The 18,931-nt window shown below is 38.0% G+C and overlaps 1 protein-coding gene across 2 annotated transcripts; it reads right to left on the reverse strand.

Moving 5' to 3' along the window:
* Positions 1 to 501: 501 nt before the first annotated feature.
* LOC121431680 (la-related protein 7-like) lies at positions 502 to 18,770 on the reverse strand. Of its 2 annotated transcripts, none has more exons than XM_041629331.1 (10): positions 18,643 to 18,770; positions 12,873 to 13,063; positions 11,848 to 12,032; positions 6,773 to 6,937; positions 4,793 to 5,571; positions 4,219 to 4,348; positions 3,274 to 3,408; positions 2,790 to 2,952; positions 1,807 to 1,904; positions 502 to 562 (listed from the first exon to the last, which is right to left on the reverse strand). In XM_041629331.1, exons 2-10 carry the CDS (start codon positions 13,060 to 13,062, stop codon positions 506 to 508), a joined length of 1,902 nt encoding a protein of 633 aa, XP_041485265.1. In that variant the 5' UTR covers position 13,063; positions 18,643 to 18,770; the 3' UTR covers positions 502 to 505. The 2 variants fall into 2 exon arrangements, with proteins under 2 accessions (XP_041485265.1, XP_041485264.1); XM_041629330.1 differs by having other exon boundaries at positions 12,873 to 13,071.
* Between the last annotated feature and the right edge of the window lie 161 nt (positions 18,771 to 18,931).

An 18,931-nucleotide genomic window follows, 5' to 3' on the forward strand; every position in this document is an offset into this window, starting at 1 on the left:
TCAGTAGATGATAACGATGGGTAGAGGCAACTCATTTATATAAGCAGCCAATTTACTTCCTCCTAGTCATATTGACTTTGAACATTTACAGTGACATTCTTAACGTTTGTTGAATAAATTCAACATGAATATTCAGATGTAAATGAATTTGGTCGAAAATATATTCCTGTAGCACATTTTCTACATTTCTGTTTTAAAAATTTGACTGAATTCACCCTTTTCTGAATACATAGGGTCAAAAGCGGATGGCAATAAAGTGATATAAAAAGCAGGAAAGTTGTGTGCCCTCGGAGATTAAAATAAATTTTGTAAAATTAATAAAATGTCAGATTTATCCAATGAAACATATTCATTCCCTATCCTTCACATCACAGATCCCTATCACAGATAAACATGAAATGAATGAGACATTTCCAAGTTACTCAATAAAAAAATCTTCAAGAACCGAACAGGAGTAGAGAAGAATCCAGTCTTTGCCGCCCCACTTCTAGTTTTCTTTTCGGACTTAATCATCGAATCTGATGTGCGCCTTCTCCTTCTCTGTGATCGATCGGCCAGCAGTCTGTACAGAGAGGATTCAAAATGAGAGAATAACAGAAATGAAGCTAAAAACATGCTCATTTGACAGTGTTTTTAATCGGCATAAATCATAGGGTAATAATTTTTTCAAAAAGGTTTAAACTGTCACGTTCTTCATATAACAGCAAAACTAGCACATCAATGATATGGAGCTCATCCTGCATCTCGCAACAAAATTTAACACAATTTCGATTTCAGCCCAGTTGACACTAGTGAATTATATTGGTGACATAAATTGAGGATATAGAATTGAAATTGATGAAGAAATGACAAAGAAGCATTTTTTTGTGTTCTATGAATAAATTTCATATAAATTAAGCATAAATAATTTTCTAGTCAAAATTTCTTAACTCTGTGTAGAACCTCATGTAGCTGGCAGATGGAAGAAAAATAATCAAAATCAATCAACAAATAAATATTTTTTGAGAGATTGGAAAATATATGAATAAATTATATTTAATGAGTTTCAAAATTCTGTGTGGAAATTTTGTATCACCACCTCGAGCTATCATATAAAGCAAACAAAATTGAAATTGATCAACAAATGAAGAATTTTTTTTGTGTGATTTATGAATAAATTAGCATAAATAATTTTCTAGACAAAATTTCAAAATTTGGTGTACAAGTTTGGTGAACCTCATGCAGCTCTACCAGATGGGAGAAAAATAATCAAAATCGGTCAACAAATATAGAAGAGCCATTTTCTGTGATTTATGAATAAATTTTGCAAAAATTAGCATAGATAATTTTCTACTGAAAATTTCAAAATTCTGTGTAGAAGTTTCTGAATCCCCCAACTAGTGCTATCACATAAAGCAAACAGAATTGAAATCGGACTTGATATTGTAAAGAAGCATTTTGATATTGTGGATGGACGCCACGGCATAAGCTCATCTGGCCCTTCGGGCGGGATGAGCTAAAAATAATGGTAATAATAAGGTTCTAGAATCATGGAGCTCCAGAGACAGTGTTTTGGTTGATACCACCCCGCCCTGCACCCCCCTTCTATGGAATGCCACTCTCAGTTTTAGTAGTAAAAATAATTTTGATGACTAAGTCACCTCTAAAACAGCCAATTGACAGAATTTTTAAACTGGCAAAAATTAGGATTTTTAGAATGTTATCCCGAATTTAAAGGAAAATAGGAATTTAGGCTTGAAAATGGAGTAAAAAGAAAAAAGGGGGGTATTTTTCCACAATTGCAGTTGGCAATTCTTTTTCTCATACCTTATTCACTCCTCTCTTTTTCTTCTTCTTCTGTTTAGAGCCAAGCTTGATCTGGCGATCACGGGAGAGCTTCTCCCAGTACGCTTTTTCTGCGACTCCTGCAACAAAAACAGCACAAAAAAAAAACATTTATAAATTCTCAATGGCTTAGGTTAAAGATAAATCAAAGTACATGTAGTTGCAGTAAAATCATTTCATGAAAAAATCTCTAAAACCAAGATTAATTGTCACTATATCATTGAGGATCTTAATCTGGTACAGATTAACTGAAATCTTGGCTGAAAAACGATCACACTGAAGATTGCCAACACAGATGTGCAAATGTGGGACAATGTATTATTATTGATTTGAAAAAACCTGACATTTTGCTTGAATCTAGGATTATTTTGCTAATTCCTCAGAAACCACAGTTTCTTCCAGAATCCTTTATCACATTTTTTTTTATTAATGCTAAAAGACACTTGGGTGGTCCATTAACTGGATTCTACATGAACTCATTTTGAAAACATCATCGCAAATGGCATTTATCTTAAATATTGATTTGACTTTAAAAATTCTGCGCTGGAATGTCCCCCTTGTCACCTGTGTCTGTAATATATTCAAAGCCCAGGAAAAAAATCACACCCAGAAATCATTTTTTAGTGCTTCAAAAAAGCTGGAATAAAAAAAAGACCAGAAACACCATCTTAATTTCATCCCATACACTAACATGTGTTATATTAATCTCCAAAGGAGATTTTGCAAGTGATGATTTTCAGATACAAACATTATGAAAGTATCAGCAGAAATTTGAATTTTTTCTTTCTTCGGTGTTTTGAAAGTTCAGTAAAATTTTAAAAATAGTTTCAAAAACAACAAAACATATTTCAGTACTTAAAATGTAACATATGAGTAGTTCTTAGCACTATGCATCAAAAGGAGCCACCTTGGTCTGGACGGCACAGAACCTATTAATGGATTATATTTGGTTTGAATATACCTACCTGTAACTAGAGAAAGTGACAGGTGCTGTGAAGCAAGATGGGAAATGTTGGTGTCCTGAAGAACAGCCTTAGGTCCGTCTGCGGATTCGAACCTGACAAACCCTTGGGTTTGGCCTTCAAGGAGTTCTACATAAGCAACGGGCGAGATGGCTTGAAGGTGCTCCTAGAGATGGATCAAAGATTGAAATGGGTTTCGTTTTTAATGTATGTCAGTCAGTGATTTTATTTAGCCCTCACTAGTAGATACCTTTTAGTGTTAACCAATAAGAGATACTTGATTTGAACCTGACAAACCCTTGGGTGTTTGATGTACGCAACGGACGAGATGGCTTGAAGGTGCTCCTAAATAAGATTTACATAGTGGATACCTGGTAAGTGTTTTATAAAGCTGTTTTTAATTCACGAGTGACTTTATGAATGACTAGTGATTCTTTCTTTTGTTAACAGGCCCCAGGTAGGACTTTTAAGATGTATACATGTATACCTTAACTTCTTTCCTTGAGACCCCTGATTGCAAGCATTCTAATTTCATGACAGTCCCTGCAGTAAAGGCAGGCTCGTTGGACGTAGACTGGGTGAGATCTTCCTTCTTCGGCTGTAATGTATCACTATCACACACCTGCATGTAAAGAGATAGAGAATGACAGATAGAGAATGAATGAGAAACGGAGAGGAAGAAAGTGGGAAGAGAGAGAATGGGGAGATAGAGGAAGAGAAAGAGGGACATAAAAAGAAAAAAGAAAAAGGTAAAGAGATGAAGTATAAAAGAGAAAGGAAAATGGAAAAATACAGAGAAGGAATGCAGATTGAGATGACCATGAGGATTAGATGAATTGAAAAGAATTTGAGAGAAAATGATGAAACATCTACATGCATGATCATGTGCTCTGAAATTTAACATATCAAAATGTGGCATTGTTAATCATATTGTAAGCATAAGGGGTGCAAGCTACATTTCACCTATCACAATGAGCTATTACCTTGCTCAGATAAGAAAATATAAAAGTTCAAAACAATTATACAAAAAATGAACCCAGGCTTTTAGCACTTTCAAATTCTGAATGCTCTAATTTATAATTCAAAATCATTAATATTTTACATCTTAAACATCTTAGAATTCTGAATGACCTTTACTTACTTTTGGAAAACTTAGAATATGCCATCATAATTAACAAGTGTCAATAAGGCAAGCACGTAATGCACCCGCCTGTAACACGGAAAATGGAGTTATTTGTCAAGCAAGAAAAGTGGAAGGTGGCGACTCTACCTTTGATCTTCTGACCTCAAAACCAATAGAATTGCTGGGATCTTTGCTAGTATCATACACCAAATTATATGACCCTAGGTTAAGTTCAACTAAGTTATCACGTTAACAAGGAGAGGCACAGGTGAAGCCAAACAAATAAATCCAAAAGATGTCAACACTTACCTTTGGGGCAGTTTGGGTTCCTCTTCTAAATATGGGCATTGGAAAGTTTGATCTCTTGGCTTGTTTCATCTGGGCTAAACTCTCCCTTTGTAGTTCAAGATACTCCTCTTTGAGTAATAACCACTCTCTCCTATTAAAGACATAATACACTTTGTTGGTCAGCTTCATATTCAATCAGTTCATCCATTTCGCTTTGAGCATTTTATTTTGTTTTATTTCATTTTGAACATTTCAGTTCACCTCATTTCATTCTGAACATTTTATTTCATTTTGAACATTTCATTTCATTTTTGACATTCACTCAAAAACCGAACATATGTGCATGCAAAGTCTCATGAACACAGGCAAAAAGTGTGGAAGTTGTTCCTCCAAAATGTTTTTCTCTGAGTTTAATGCAATATATCTATTCCCATGATGGAAACACTAACACTTGACCGTATAGATATATTTAGCAACCGTTGTCCAAAACAAAAACCTCCACAGATATCTAACACCAAAACCAAACTATGACACTGAACCTAAGATCACCTACTAAGTGGCAAGTGACGCTTTGGTATTGAATATCAATACTCACTTTGAGATGACTCTAAGGAAAAGAGTTTCCTCTTCCTCCTGAATCTTCTTTACTTTCTTCTTCCGATTCCGCTTCTTCTTTTCCTCGTCTTTCACCCCTTCACCCACTGCATCTCTCACATCATCGGCTCTCAGTTTCTTCATTGCTTTGGTGCAAAGATCAGGATCGTCTTCGTCTCCATCCCCGTCCTCTGCCATCTCCCGGACACTCCACATGTCTCCTTCGCTAAGACTCCGCTTCCTCTTCATCATTCGCCTCTTGGCCTCCTGCAAAGTCTTGGGCACCTGTCCATCAGCTTCCTCATCCGCGTTAAAACTCTCACTCACAGAGGCGCCCTTTCTTGAAGACGTGTGGCCCTCCAGGTCAGGTTCCACCATTCGCTTCCGCTTCAGCCCCTTAGTCGAGTCCGACGATTCCCTCAATCCATCACCGGTGTTCTTGTCTTCGCCAGAAGAAGAATCCTTCAGTCTCTTACTTCCATCTGAAGCCTTATCCCCATCATCAGACTGTCTTTTCCTTTTCTGTTCTCCTTGACCACCATCCAACCTCCCCATCAGATCAGTTCTTCCCATGTTCCCACTAGCCTGATTTGCATTGGTTCCTAACCTGCCACCACTGCAGTCTTCAAGTCCTTGTCCTGAAGCCCTCATAGGCTGGTTACTACTGGGATAAAATCCCTTGTTCTGGTCAAACTCCAAAGGCACTATCCTCTTTGTTCCTCTCATCTTGGGGAATTTTCCAGCCCGGTCCATCATATTGGGTGGGGGATTGTTTAAAAGCTACATAAAAGAAGTAGAAAAAAAAACATTTCAGCATAAAAGAGTTTTATTAAGATAAAAACCTCCAGGGAAAAAATATTACATGGGGGCTCAGGCCGATTCCGCCTCCAAAATGCTTAAAAGACCCCAGGAAAATCCCAATCACTGCCATGTTAACGCTTATCAAACACCATAGATTTAGGCTCTTCGTTTTTTTAAAGTACCGGTAGCCCCCCCAAAATAAAATAATACAAATTTTTGTCTGAAGACCTCTTAATCTTATTCTGGTGTTCAGTTACGAAAATATTATGTCAAACTATGCCACACTGAAACTTTATGACCTAGTGTTCTGTTATCAATAGAGAACACGTTAATCTTTTTGTAATCTGTGTGAATAAAAAATAAACAAAACATCACTCCTAAAAGTTATGACTGGAGCATCTAAAAGTAAGGATTCTCTGTTAATATTTAAAGATAAATAAAAAAAAACTTTGCATTGCAGGGCCAAAAAAAATACACATCTGACATGCCCTGCCCTGCCAGTCCAGTAATTTGATTTGCAATCAACAGTAAACTTAATTACATGATCTATAGCTAGGCTTTGTTTTACACTATTAGTAAAATCAATTACATGATCAATGACTATGTTTTGTGTTACATGGCCCTGAACGAGTAATACATAACTAAACATGCCTGTCATGCCTGTAAATTACATGTGCGATCATGAGTAAGATTAAACATATGATCAGTCGGTAGCTTTGTATCACAGGGTGCGAGACCATTCATACACATCTAGCATTTCCTGTCAGATCAGTAATTATGTTCAATTAACAGTAAAAATTAATCACAACATCATCCATGACTATCCTTGGTGTTGCACGGGTCACAAAAATTCATACACATGCTTGTCACCCCTGGGGCCTGTTGGAGAAAAAGTTGCATTTAAACACAAGTCAAAATATCAAGCGCAAGTCCCAAATACGGGTGCCTCGTTGGCTGAAAATCAAGTTGCGAAAGATTTTTTTAGTTGCGTTTGATCGAAACCCTTTCTGCAACGGGCCTCTGTTCAATCAACAGTCAAATTAATCATATAATCAATGGCTATCCTTCGTGTTGCATGGGCATCAAAAATTCATACACACGCTTGTCACCCCTGTAATCATATGTGCAATCAATAGCAATAATGGATGTTACAGGGCCATTTACAGGCTTTCAAACACACCTGACAAGCCCTGCTGGCTTCTGTGGGAGACTCAAACTCAACGAAAGCGAACCCCTTGATATCCGAAGTCGACTTGTAGCGGGGTAGACTAACATACACCACTTTACCGCAGTATGAGAAGGTTTTCCTGAGCCAGTCATGGTCTGCCTTCTTTGGTATGCATTCCTGCAGGAGAAAAGAAAGAAACATAAAACATTTCAATATTACAACTTCTAAATTCCCACAGAACAACCAGTATTGACATGAATTTTTGATTCATGCATTGGCAAAACCAATGCGCAAAACTATGCACTGAATGTTTTTTTGTAGATTATGACATGTCGTTTGACAATATTTTCTTCTTTTTTTTAAGTCTTACATCTGTTGGTATTTATTTTCAGTTTTATCTAATTAGGATCATCATACAAACTGCCAAGGCCACCTCGATTAAATAAAACTGACAGGTATCACGTTTATGAAAATCAGACAGGTTATTTTGTACTAATTGCAAGTCTCAAAAGCATGCATTGATCAGAAATTTGAGTACAAATAAATAGATACAGTTATTATTAAGAATCACTTCATAGGGGTAGTGTCAGAATAATTTGCTGGGGGGACGGGGTGCAAGCCTATCAAGAGAAGACATTCAGATTTTTTTTCAATCGAATAACAGGGGAACCCAGACCTCTCTTTTTCTACACTCTTCTTTCTAAATGGCTATTGGACCAACTGGTTATTAGACGGAATGGCATTAGACTAAATGAAAGTAGACATGTGGTGAGTAGACGAACTGACGACTGTCCAAATGGTAGAAGATGAGTTGGCAATTGGACAAATTGGCATTAGACGAATTGGGAATAAACCGGGCTGGGGAAGGGCTACTTGGGCCCCCACTGGAGTCACCCAAGTATGATCCTGGTGACTGCACTGTATATGCGGTGAGTTTTAACTGCTATCAGGGTATTTGTTTTTCTTCAGTTTACTTATAGACTGGGGAGGGCAGCATGGGTACTCTTTGGGAAGTGAACAGCACCTCTGGATTTAAGTATGATCCCAATCAGTCACAGAGCACTGATTGGGATCATACTTTAATCCAATAGCCCTTCCACAGCCCGGTTTATTCCCAATTCGTCTAATGCCAATTCGTTTAATCAACCTAGTGTTAATTGTGCAAAATAATGAAAAGAAAATGGGTATCAGACCTACTGGATATTAGACCAAATGGTAACAGACAAAATGGTGATTAAACGAAGTGCTGATTGGACCAAACGGTTGTCACACGAAATGTTGATGGACGAAATGGCATTAGACTAAATGAAGGTAGACCATGTGGTGATGGACAAGTTGGCAGTGGACAAATTGGCAATTTACCCCCAGCCCTCTTATAACAGAGTGAAACTCATACCATATACAGTGCAGTCATCAGGACTGAACTTGGGTGACCCCAGATGTGCTGTCTGCATCACAAAGTACTAAAGTGCTAAAACGTGAAAAATACACTAATACCCTTTTTACACAGGCTAAAATTTCCTTAACCCTGTACTATAGGTGGGGCTAAATGGCAATTTAGCCCCACCTATAGTACGGGGTTAAGCTTAGCCCACTTTCTTTTTACACAGCATTTTTGCAAAGTTGGCTAACCCCACCTATAGTACGGGATTATTTGGCCCTGCAAAAAAGCAGGGTTATCCCACCAATTGCGGTGCTAAGAGCAATAGTACGGGGTTAAGATCGCATGTGTAAAACGAAAGTGGGCTAAGCTTAACCTCGTACTATAGGTAGGGCTAAATGGCAATTTTTTACTTGGTTAACTAAGTTTACTTGGGAAGAAATGTATAGAGAAGATGATCCATCTTTGAAGTGTCAAATGTTATTGGATACTATGATGACTCACTTAGATATTCACATTCCGACAAAAGAGATTCGAATGCATTGTAGAGATAAACCTTGGATCAATGCGGAAGTCAAAGATGTTATACATCAAAGACAGCAAGCTTTCAGTAACAACTCCCAAAGTCTGTGGCGTTACTTAAGAAACAAAGTCATACGCTTAATCAGACTAAGGAAAGTTGCATATTATAATACCAGAGTTAGAAATTTAAAAACTAGTAATCCAGCAGCATGGTACAAACAGATTCGGATTCTAACAAATACTCACAAAAAACATAGCCCAATCCATATTCCGAATATAGACCCAAATGATTCTAATCATGATAAAAACGTTGCTAATTATATTAATCAGCATTTCTTGAACGTGGCAAGTGATCTACAAAGTTTAAATAGAAATGAATTACCTGTTTACTTACCATCCCAGAAAACCTGCCCTATTGTACAACCTTACGAAGTATATAAACAATTGAAAACTTTGAACCAACAAAAATCTGGTATTAGTGAAGACTTACCAGTCAGAATCATTCGTGAGTTTGCTTTGGAATTGTGTTCGCCACTAACTGATATCTTGAACAATTCCTTTTACCAGTCTGTTGTACCATGTCAGTGGAAACGCTCCGAGATTATACCCATTCCTAAATGTTTACCAGTAACAGTGCAGAACTTAAGACCAATAGCATTAACTAGCTATTTTGCAAAAATAGCAGAATCGTTCATATGTAAATGGTTAATAGAAGATATATCCGATCACATTGATGTTAACCAGTTTGGAAACCGAAAAGGCCTATCAACAAATCATTACCTAGTTCGATTGCTTCACCAATTGTATGAAAATGCTGAAAAATCCCAATCTATATCAACTCTCATATTTACAGACTTCTCAAAAGCTTTCGACAGAATTGATCACAATATCCTTGCAAAAAAATTACTTAACCTCGAAGTTAGACCATGTCTTATTTCTTGGATTTTGGACTTCCTCGAAAATCGACAACAACGAGTCAAATACCTTGGTCAGTTTTCAAATTGGTCGGCATAACATGCAGGTGTAGCTCAAGGTACAAAACTTGGGCCTATTCTCTTTCTAATAATGATAAACGATGCATGTATAAAATCTCAAGTTCCATATTTTAAATATGTTGATGACCTCACACTAGTTGAAAGTCGCAAACAATTTCAACCATCCAAATTACCAAACGTGCTCTCTGAATTCGACCAGTGGTCCGTTAGCAATAATATGACACTTAATCCATCTAAATGTCAGTGCATGCATATAATTTTCTCTAGAAATATTGTTGATCAAAATCGTATTTTTATTGGAAATGAATGCTTGAGAACAGTGCAAAAAGCTAAAATACTAGGTATAATTGTTCAGTCTGACTTGAAATGGGAAAGTCATATATCAGACCTTTTATGTCGTAGTAATAAAAAGCTCTATATGCTTTGTTGTCTCAAAACGTATAAATTACCACTTTGCGATTTAATAACAGTATATAAGGGTTACATTAGGCCAATTTTGGATTATGGAGTACCAGTTTTTAACGGAAACCTAACACAAAACCAAGTTTCCTGTTTAGAACGTATTCAGTCAAGAGCATGCAAAATTATGCTCGGTGAAAAATACACTAATTATACCGATGCTTTAGAAGTGTGTTCTTTACAATCTTTATCTGAAAGACGAAAACAATTGTGTATGAACTTTGCTGTATCCCTTGCCAACAGCCCACTTTGTAACCATTGGCTACCTATGAACAACGATGTTGATTACTCATTGAGGAAAAGACTTAAATATCGTCAGTTTCATTGTAAAACCAAACGTTTCCAAAACAGCCCATTACCTTACTTTATAAATTTATTAAACGCTAACCTGAAATAAGTTTGTGTTCCTTGATATAGTTACCCGGTTGATATACATAGGTCTACAAACATCTACTGTGCAAGTTGTGTTTTGCTAATATATCGCGCCTAATACTAATTTTTTATTATTAGCTCACAAGCTTCAGATGAAAATTTTACAATTTTTAGAACTTTTTAAACTCAAACACAATTGAATAGGTTTACAGGTTTTTATTAGTCATGATTTTAATGCATGTATTTCACATTGTAACAACTAAAGGGAAACAATGTTTTTTATGCCAATATTTTACTCATTTTTATTAAGATTTCTCATGTGGTGGAAGATGTGTTATTTTACAAACTGCGTCATTCTTCAAATTTTAAGTAATCGTTCTCAGGATTGAGCAGGACGGTTTCTTGGGACGGGCGACCACCCACCCCCCCCCCCCCTTGGTTCTTCTTCTTTTTTTTATAATCTGTATGCTTAATGAGTGCAAGGTGTGAGGGGTGACTGCTAGGTTGGTGGGTGCAGTTGTTTGATTTAACGTGCTTATGGTTGTTGGATGAATGAGGAGTGTGCTATGAATGTGAATGTGAATGTTTTTTTTTTTTTGTAAGAGATTGTTTGTCGGCCCTATTAATGCATAGCTCCAGTGGGGTTAGCTGACCCTAAGTTCCGCCTGAGCGATGGATTTGAATAACCAATTCCATTGCCCAGGTTGAATTGTGTTGTTGAGGGGTTGGCATTCCCTGGCTGGAGCTGCGCATTGAACTTGACTGCTCGCTCGTCCCCAGACACCCTCCTGTCTTTAGTTCTTTTGTTACTTGCTTAAATCTATGTTTTTATTGTTTGAATTCGAGTGGCGATGTTTGTCAATAAGCATTCTTCCACCACCACCACCTTTCAGTCTTCTATCTGTTCTTTTGTTAAGTTGCATTATATTCTCTTAATCATTTCAAGTTTTGATGTTTTTAAATCACCTATTTATACATGTATATACCTGTAAATTGTACACAATTCAGCCTTTATGGCTGCAACGTGCAATGATTTTGAATAAAACCTTTTCAATTCAATTCAATTGCAATTTGGCCCCACCTATAGTACGGGGTTAAGGAAATTGTAGCGTGTGTAAAAAGTGTACGAGTGAAGTACTTGTACTACGAATGATCGACAAAAACCACTAGTCCGGGGTTAGCGAGTTTCGTGTGTGAAAAGCAAGCATTCCTTATCCGGGGTTAGCAATAACAATTTGGCATGTGTAAAAAGGAAAAAAAATAGTACGGGGTTAAGGATAGTACGGGGTTAGCGATAGTCCGGGGTTAAGAAAATCCTGTGTAAAAAAGGCATAAGAGGATGAAAACTGAAAACTTACTACATATACAGTGCAGTCATCAGGATCATACTTTGGAGGCTCCAGAGGAGTTTTCCGTTTCACAAAGAGCTGATCATCACTGAGCTCCAGGATTTTTGAAAGCTGAATGGCAGAGACAACCACCTTCCTATCTTCAGTCATGGACAACATCTTGTTGAAATTTGCAATGGTCTCCACACTAACATCTAGAGATTGAAGAAAAAAAATTGAAGAACAACTTTGAAATAATTATCTATTCTGTCACCTACAGTTGGGCTTAAAAGGTAATAAACCCACCACAAAATGCACTTCTTCATGCTGAGTGTTGAATGTAGATAACAGCACTATGATGTTCAACGAGCCCAGATAAACAAAGTTGAATGAATGCGATATTTCATCACAATTAAACATGGCAGAACTTTAATGTTCCAGTGGGGTTCACACACTTTCGAGCACCACTGTGTAACCAGGTATGTAGTCAATGCTGGTGCTTCCGAGTCATGAGGTCACAGCAGAATACCTTTTCCCATAGACTTTGAACATGTGACTCGGGCCGAGTGCCAGCCCTGACTACATCCTAGCCTGTAACCAAATAGACATTGTAACGGATTGAACGACAAATTCCTGTTTGCCCTAAAACATTTATAATGTGACGGAGAGGAAAGGAAATTGTGCTTTAAAGGATAAGTTTTGCAATTCTACATTAAATCCACACATAGTACCTGCATTTCTATTCTTTGAGATATATTCCAAAGCATGGAATGGGTCAAAATTTTAATGATATAATCTTTATCTGTATCTTTCTGATATATATTTACTAAACTTGAAAAAAAAACTTAACAAGCATTTTTAAAGAAAAATAAAAACAAAGCTGAGAGAGGGGCATCAGATATCTGAGAAAGGAATGCTTGAAATTTAACAGAGAATCAATGGTAAAAAAAATAATGGCAAAGTACACTTCTGTAAGATTGTTGAATGGAAGACAATAGTCAGTTATAACCTTAACCAAACATTTGAGCCAGCTTTAAAACTGACCACAGACTTACATCCATCTTTATTTTTGGACATTTCTTGCTTCAGGAATCGATCTTTCCTCAAATTGGCATCGCTGAAGTAAAACTCGATCTGCTGACTGACATCAAGTATGATTTTCTTATGACGCTTTCTCCTGCGCTTCTCCATCGAGGCATCTCCAAGCAACGAGTTGTCTTTTGCTTCTGCTTTATCGGCCATCATGCTTTCATCCTGAAAATGTGGCACAGATGAAGAAAAAAATATATAACTTTAAGCCCAAACTAACAGAGGATTTACAACTGCAATCAAATTACCAGGAAGTGTTGGGGCTACATTTTATAGGGGTTGTTTGGTTTTTACTTTTACAAATACCGGCATTCAAGACAATCAAGAAGTGTGAGAACGTCATGTAGTTTAGTGATTCTGACTCTCGTCTTTCAATCAGAGAGTGTGGGTTTGAATCTCAGCCATGGCGTGTTTTCCTTTAGCAAGAAATATACCCATATTGTGCAGAACTCAACCCAGGTTAGGAGAGACCCCGGCAGGATTAAGCCCTTGATATGCAGAGTGTTGCAAAGTACATGAACAGCTGTAGCTATCTATCTAGACCCGCACGCGCAAATAATTATCACACATGACGCACTCCAATCATTCACTTTACCCCCAGTGATTCATCTAACCTACTGATTCACCATACCCGGCACGTACGTACGCACTGCTGAACTACCGTTAACAACGGTCTTGGAGCTGTTGCCTGAACATGAAGGTAGGGTCCCCAATACCTACGGCATTTTCTCTATCAAAATCCCTACATACCATTGCGAGTGCGTCGCGCGCGTCCGTTGATCCTACGAAGCCCCGGATGATGCTTCCTCTTGACTGATAATTTCACCCTAAATTGGGTTATTTCAGGTAGCTAAGAATATTTTGGTATCTAAAGGATCGGTAATTATTGGTCAGTGGTTCTTTAGATCTTTATTTTTTCGAATGGCTTACCTCTACTTGTCCATTGAATGGGAAAATATCGTACTTTGTCCTTGTATTCCACATGAATTGTGCAGAGTTTGTATGTGTATAAAGTCAATGGGAAATTCAAAGTTTTGCACACGAGATCCGTTACCATGACGTCACCACGATTGCGTGTGAGCGAGCCAAGTTCTTGATTTGGGGGCGGCGCCCTCCAAAATTTGACCAATAAAAATTCTGCATTTGCTGCATCTTTGGGATTTTCCCTAAATTCTTGTCTCAGGGGCCGTCTTGGAAGTTCATGCAGAGCTGTATAATCTTTTTGAAGGACCCGCCCTTTTCTACTTCAAGATATTCACTAAAAACATCTTGGGGTCCGTTTTGGGACTTTTCATTCTTAAAAAAGATGGTTTTGGGACGAAGTCTTGCATCTAGATTAATTTAAGAAAAAAAAATTAGTGAACTGACTTATAAATTCCAAAATGCAAAGCAAAAACCTCCATATGACGTGTACGTGACGTAATTTTCGTCATGAAGTTGAAGATCGCCCGAAGTGGTGGGAGGGGCCTATCACGAACGTAGACCATGTGATAGTCTTGATTCAGGCAATTTTTATGATTTGTAAAATTTGTTGAAACTCTGTAACGTTGTGAACGAATATCATAAAAATAAAATTCATAAAAATAATTTTAAAATGTGAAAGGATGAAGGCTAGCACAATTGTTCTCTTGGGAACATTCACACCCCCCTTAGTTACATGTACAAATGTTAATCACGTGTAATCGCCGTGATTTTGAAAGGGCGTGTATGAGATATTGTACATGGCATAATGGCGGTATACAGTTACTGTGTGGTGTGGTGTGAATTCTGTGCAAGGATGTTTACATTTGCATGAGGTCTGTGACCGAGATGGTGGCATGGGAATAATTAGAGTGGATGAGACTGCGTGTGTAAAAAAAAGCATGGACATGTTCGTTGTAACTGTACACTCGCTCGTACGGGCTAAATTAAAATAGGGGAATCCCTCGGTGTGTAGCTGAATACTTTTCAATTAGTAATCAATTGTTTAGGCCTACTAAAATATATTTTGTTTATTAAAAAATCAATGTTTTAATGGCAATATTTACGCACAATGCCCTCTCACAATCACACATATTTAAGATTTTATTTCTACAGAGATCATACATACTGATTGTTTTAATATTAGGCCTACAAAAATTGCTCGACGAGACGTCAGTTAATTTTATTTTCTAATGCAGGCGGGGGGGGGGAGGGGTCTCTTCGTTCCCTCGGTCCAAGCTGCGCCCTTGATATCATTGCCATCAACAAAAATAAATAAATGAATTAAATAAAAAATGATTTGCCTAATTGGAGAAACGTACGTATCTCCTGAACTACGATAATTATTCTGCCAATTCCTGCAAAGAACCTTTTTACGCCCCCCCCCCCTGGAAATTGGAGGTCATTGATATGATTGAGCGGTCAGTTGGAAAAAACATGTTTCTCATAGAACCCCCCCCCCTGAATTATACATCCGTAATCTGCTTATTATGGGAATATATTTTTCAAACACTTCGTCTTATCATCATGCCCTGTCATGGATGAAAAGATAGTCAAAACATGGACCTGCGTTGACAAAAAATATGGGGCTTTTATACCACTGCCTACCCCATAAAAATAAATTAGGTATCCAATGCGACTGTCAAATTGAAATTACCATCTGATATCAAGGGATGTGCCATATATTGATTTTTTTACACTGGGAGCACTGGGAGGGGGCCTACATGGCTCATTCACATTTCTCCATTTAATTGTCTCCTTTTCCGCGATGAGTCTCAACTTAAACCTGTGATAGTGGAGGGTCGATATGAGGGGACAGGGATAGGGTGGGGGTATAAAGGGTATCATCATGTAACAACGATCAGACGATCGAAAATACTCACTTTTTATCTTATTGCCCCCTCCTTTGGTGTCCCTGGCTACTTGTGAGTTTTCCAAAAAGAAAAATATTCTGAAGGTTGCTATGTGGAGCTCTTCTCGTCAATTTTAAGATATGGCATTATTTCACAAGTCATAATCATGAACATTTACAAAAAGTATTACATCAGAAGAATTAACATGGTGTACAAATCAGACATGGCATCATTTATTGAATAATACAGCGATAACATGAGGGAACCTGCATGAGAAAACGTTTTATTTGTTCAGTCTGCAGGATCCCCCAAAATATGAACTCTTCATGTACGACAGCACAAAAGAAATTATTATCTGATTACGTAAAGAAATGCCAAAATATTACAACTGTCGGTATTTAAAGGGTGTACTTTAAAAGATCGATATCGAAAGGTGTTGACAAAAAAAGAAAGTAATTTACGGGGATTTTTCGGAATAAGGAGGGTGTGAAAGAATTTGTTTCTCAGAAGTTGCCGCGGTGTTGACAGACATGAAACCGCATGTCCGATAAGGTCTTGGAAGCCAGACATTCCGTCGCCATCGATGGGAACATTTCATGAGATGAATGATTTTTTTCTTGCGTTTTCACTTCTGATTGGGTTAAAGTATTCATGTGCCGACCAGTGAAAAGCACCTCTTTCCATTGATCTTTTGAATGAACCCATGATGGGTTTGTGTGTTCTAGCCTGAAAAAACGAGAATACTCCCAGGGATCCCTGAGCTGGGCGTGCCCCCTGCCTTCCGATCCAGGGAATACTCCAGATGGACGAGGGCATCCGGGTAAGAATCATCCATTACAATTCATAATATTGTAGGCCTTATTCAAATTTATTTTCCACTGCGGGAATGTTCAAACCTTATAAATTATAAAGACAGAATTCGATATAAACATCCCCCAAACCTTACTCAAATTGGGCCTACATGCAAAGATACTTTTTAAATGTTCTTAATAACTTGATTCTATATATTCCATAAAAACATAGGATTAGATCACTGGCTTTTACTGGTATATGATTTTTTTGTGTGTAAGCATGTATAGAAAATATATTTCAAACAACGGATAAGGGGGGGGGGGGGCGCCAAACCCATAATCTCAACAACTTACACTTTTCCTTCAACCCTAATGTCCCTCAATGCACCCCTCGTATCATTGTTCCCACTTGCGATGAGAGGGGGGGGAGGAGAAATACGAAAACATTGAGAAAGGTCGACAAAAATTAAGTCATTATCGTAAGTGGGAACAATAAAGGGGAACAATGTGCTCGCGGAAGAATGATCTGGTAAGAGCTAGGTGTGTTTTTCTTGGGGGCGGTATAAGATCGTCTAGAAGTCATAAAGAATAAATAATTATTATTTCGACTTGGTCTTGACTTACCCCCCCCCACCAAAAAAAAAATTGACAAGCAAGCAAGCAAAAAAAATAGGAGGGGGAATTTAAGGGGGTTAAGGTGAGCCCCTATACCCCCCCCCCCCCCCCCCCCGCTTACGCCACTGGAGCCTCTACCTCGGTCACATTTGTTAATACGACGGCCGTTTTATTAATTTTTATTCAAACCACGGAGCTATTTAAAATGTTAAGACGGGCGTTTTTTCACACCTCCGACGGCCTTTGCATGCTAAGCAAACGCAACCGAGGTATTAGCTAGGATGCCAAAATAAAGAGACAGAGCTCGTGACATGATTATCTAAATAAGAAGAATTCACCATCCTCTAGATCAAAGTAAGGAATGAAATCATAACAATGTAACAATCTAACGATCAAATTATCTGTATTCTGCTCGTCCTCTTCGAGCTTGCCGGTCGAGCTTGATGACTTCATTATATTACATAAATGACACACAAGCAATATCTGAAAACAATTTAAGGTACTCTCCCGATTGCCCTCTCTGTTTTCTCTCATTTCCTTGACTCACTCACGCTTTCTTTCTGTTCAATCAATGTTCGATGGACGCACATTAAAAGTGAAATAACTGGGTGGAAATATTTCGGGATCGAGATCATGAATAACGGCGCGGGTTGACGACGTCTTTTACAAGACTAGATTTAGGGGTCATCGGACTTACGCGATGCGCCAGCGATCACCTGATATTTTCGCGCAGTTAGCTCCGCCCCAAACTGTCTAAAACTGGCCGCAAAGGCTATATTGACACAAAGCAGCGCGGACGGAGTCAATGGGGAAATTGAACGTTTTTGGCCAAGTTTGAACCCTTTTTTCCACATTTCATTTACATGTTGGAATAACAAGACCTGTTCCAATAGATTTGTACCACTTATTTCAATCGAGGTAAGTGCTTTTAATATTGTAAAACGAAGGAGATTTTTGTTTGATTTTCTCGAGGCTGAAGTTAGCAACCTAAAATAATTTAGACCCCTAAAATACAGGATTGCCAAAATTTCCTACCAAAAAAAAATTGAGAAGCAAAAACAAGTCTTCAAATAAAAATGTTGTTTCCAATTCCAAATGCAAAGCAAGGGATTAGGAAATAACCTAAAATTTTAGGGTTTTTATTTCATTCAGCTTGGAACCCCCCCCCCCCCCTTTCAAAAATCCTGCATACGCTACTGGGCCAGTCACTATTTCTGCTATCATGAAATTTGTCACCAGTCCCGGGTTCAGATTCACTGCCAAGATCACTGCCGTTTTTAATAGGCCTACGTCTTCATTATTGCATGCTACTGACAGCTTTCCATAATTCCATTCCCATAGACTTTGTACAGAAACGAACGCTGAACGATTAGCCAGAGCTAGCCAGCCTGCGCTGCAGGCCAAGCCAGGACTCGGGAGACAAAAAGTTCAAAACAAATGTAAATAGGGGCTGACTTTTTAACACCCACATGACAAGATTACCGTATGGAAGTTTTTACCTAAATTATTGTACTTACTTTTAGAATACGGTCACAAAATACACGTAGTATATGTCTAGGAGCTAGTATTTAGATGAAATTGGAGACAAACACCGTGTTCACGCAAAATTTTCTTTGGCAGCTTTCAAGTATGGAATGCTATTTAATACGTTCGTAAACTTCGTTTAATACTTTGGGAGTTTTCCAGGCCAGAAATTTACAGGAGGGGGTGGTCTTGTTTTCTTGAGCTTGCAATGATGGGGCTAGACCAAAAGCTTCAGTCTCTGTATTTTGGTTGTTCCGCTGAACTGCGTTGGCTCACTCACCA

Source organism: Lytechinus variegatus, chromosome 18 (genome assembly GCF_018143015.1).
Source record: "Lytechinus variegatus isolate NC3 chromosome 18, Lvar_3.0, whole genome shotgun sequence".
NCBI lineage: Eukaryota > Metazoa > Echinodermata > Echinoidea > Temnopleuroida > Toxopneustidae > Lytechinus > Lytechinus variegatus.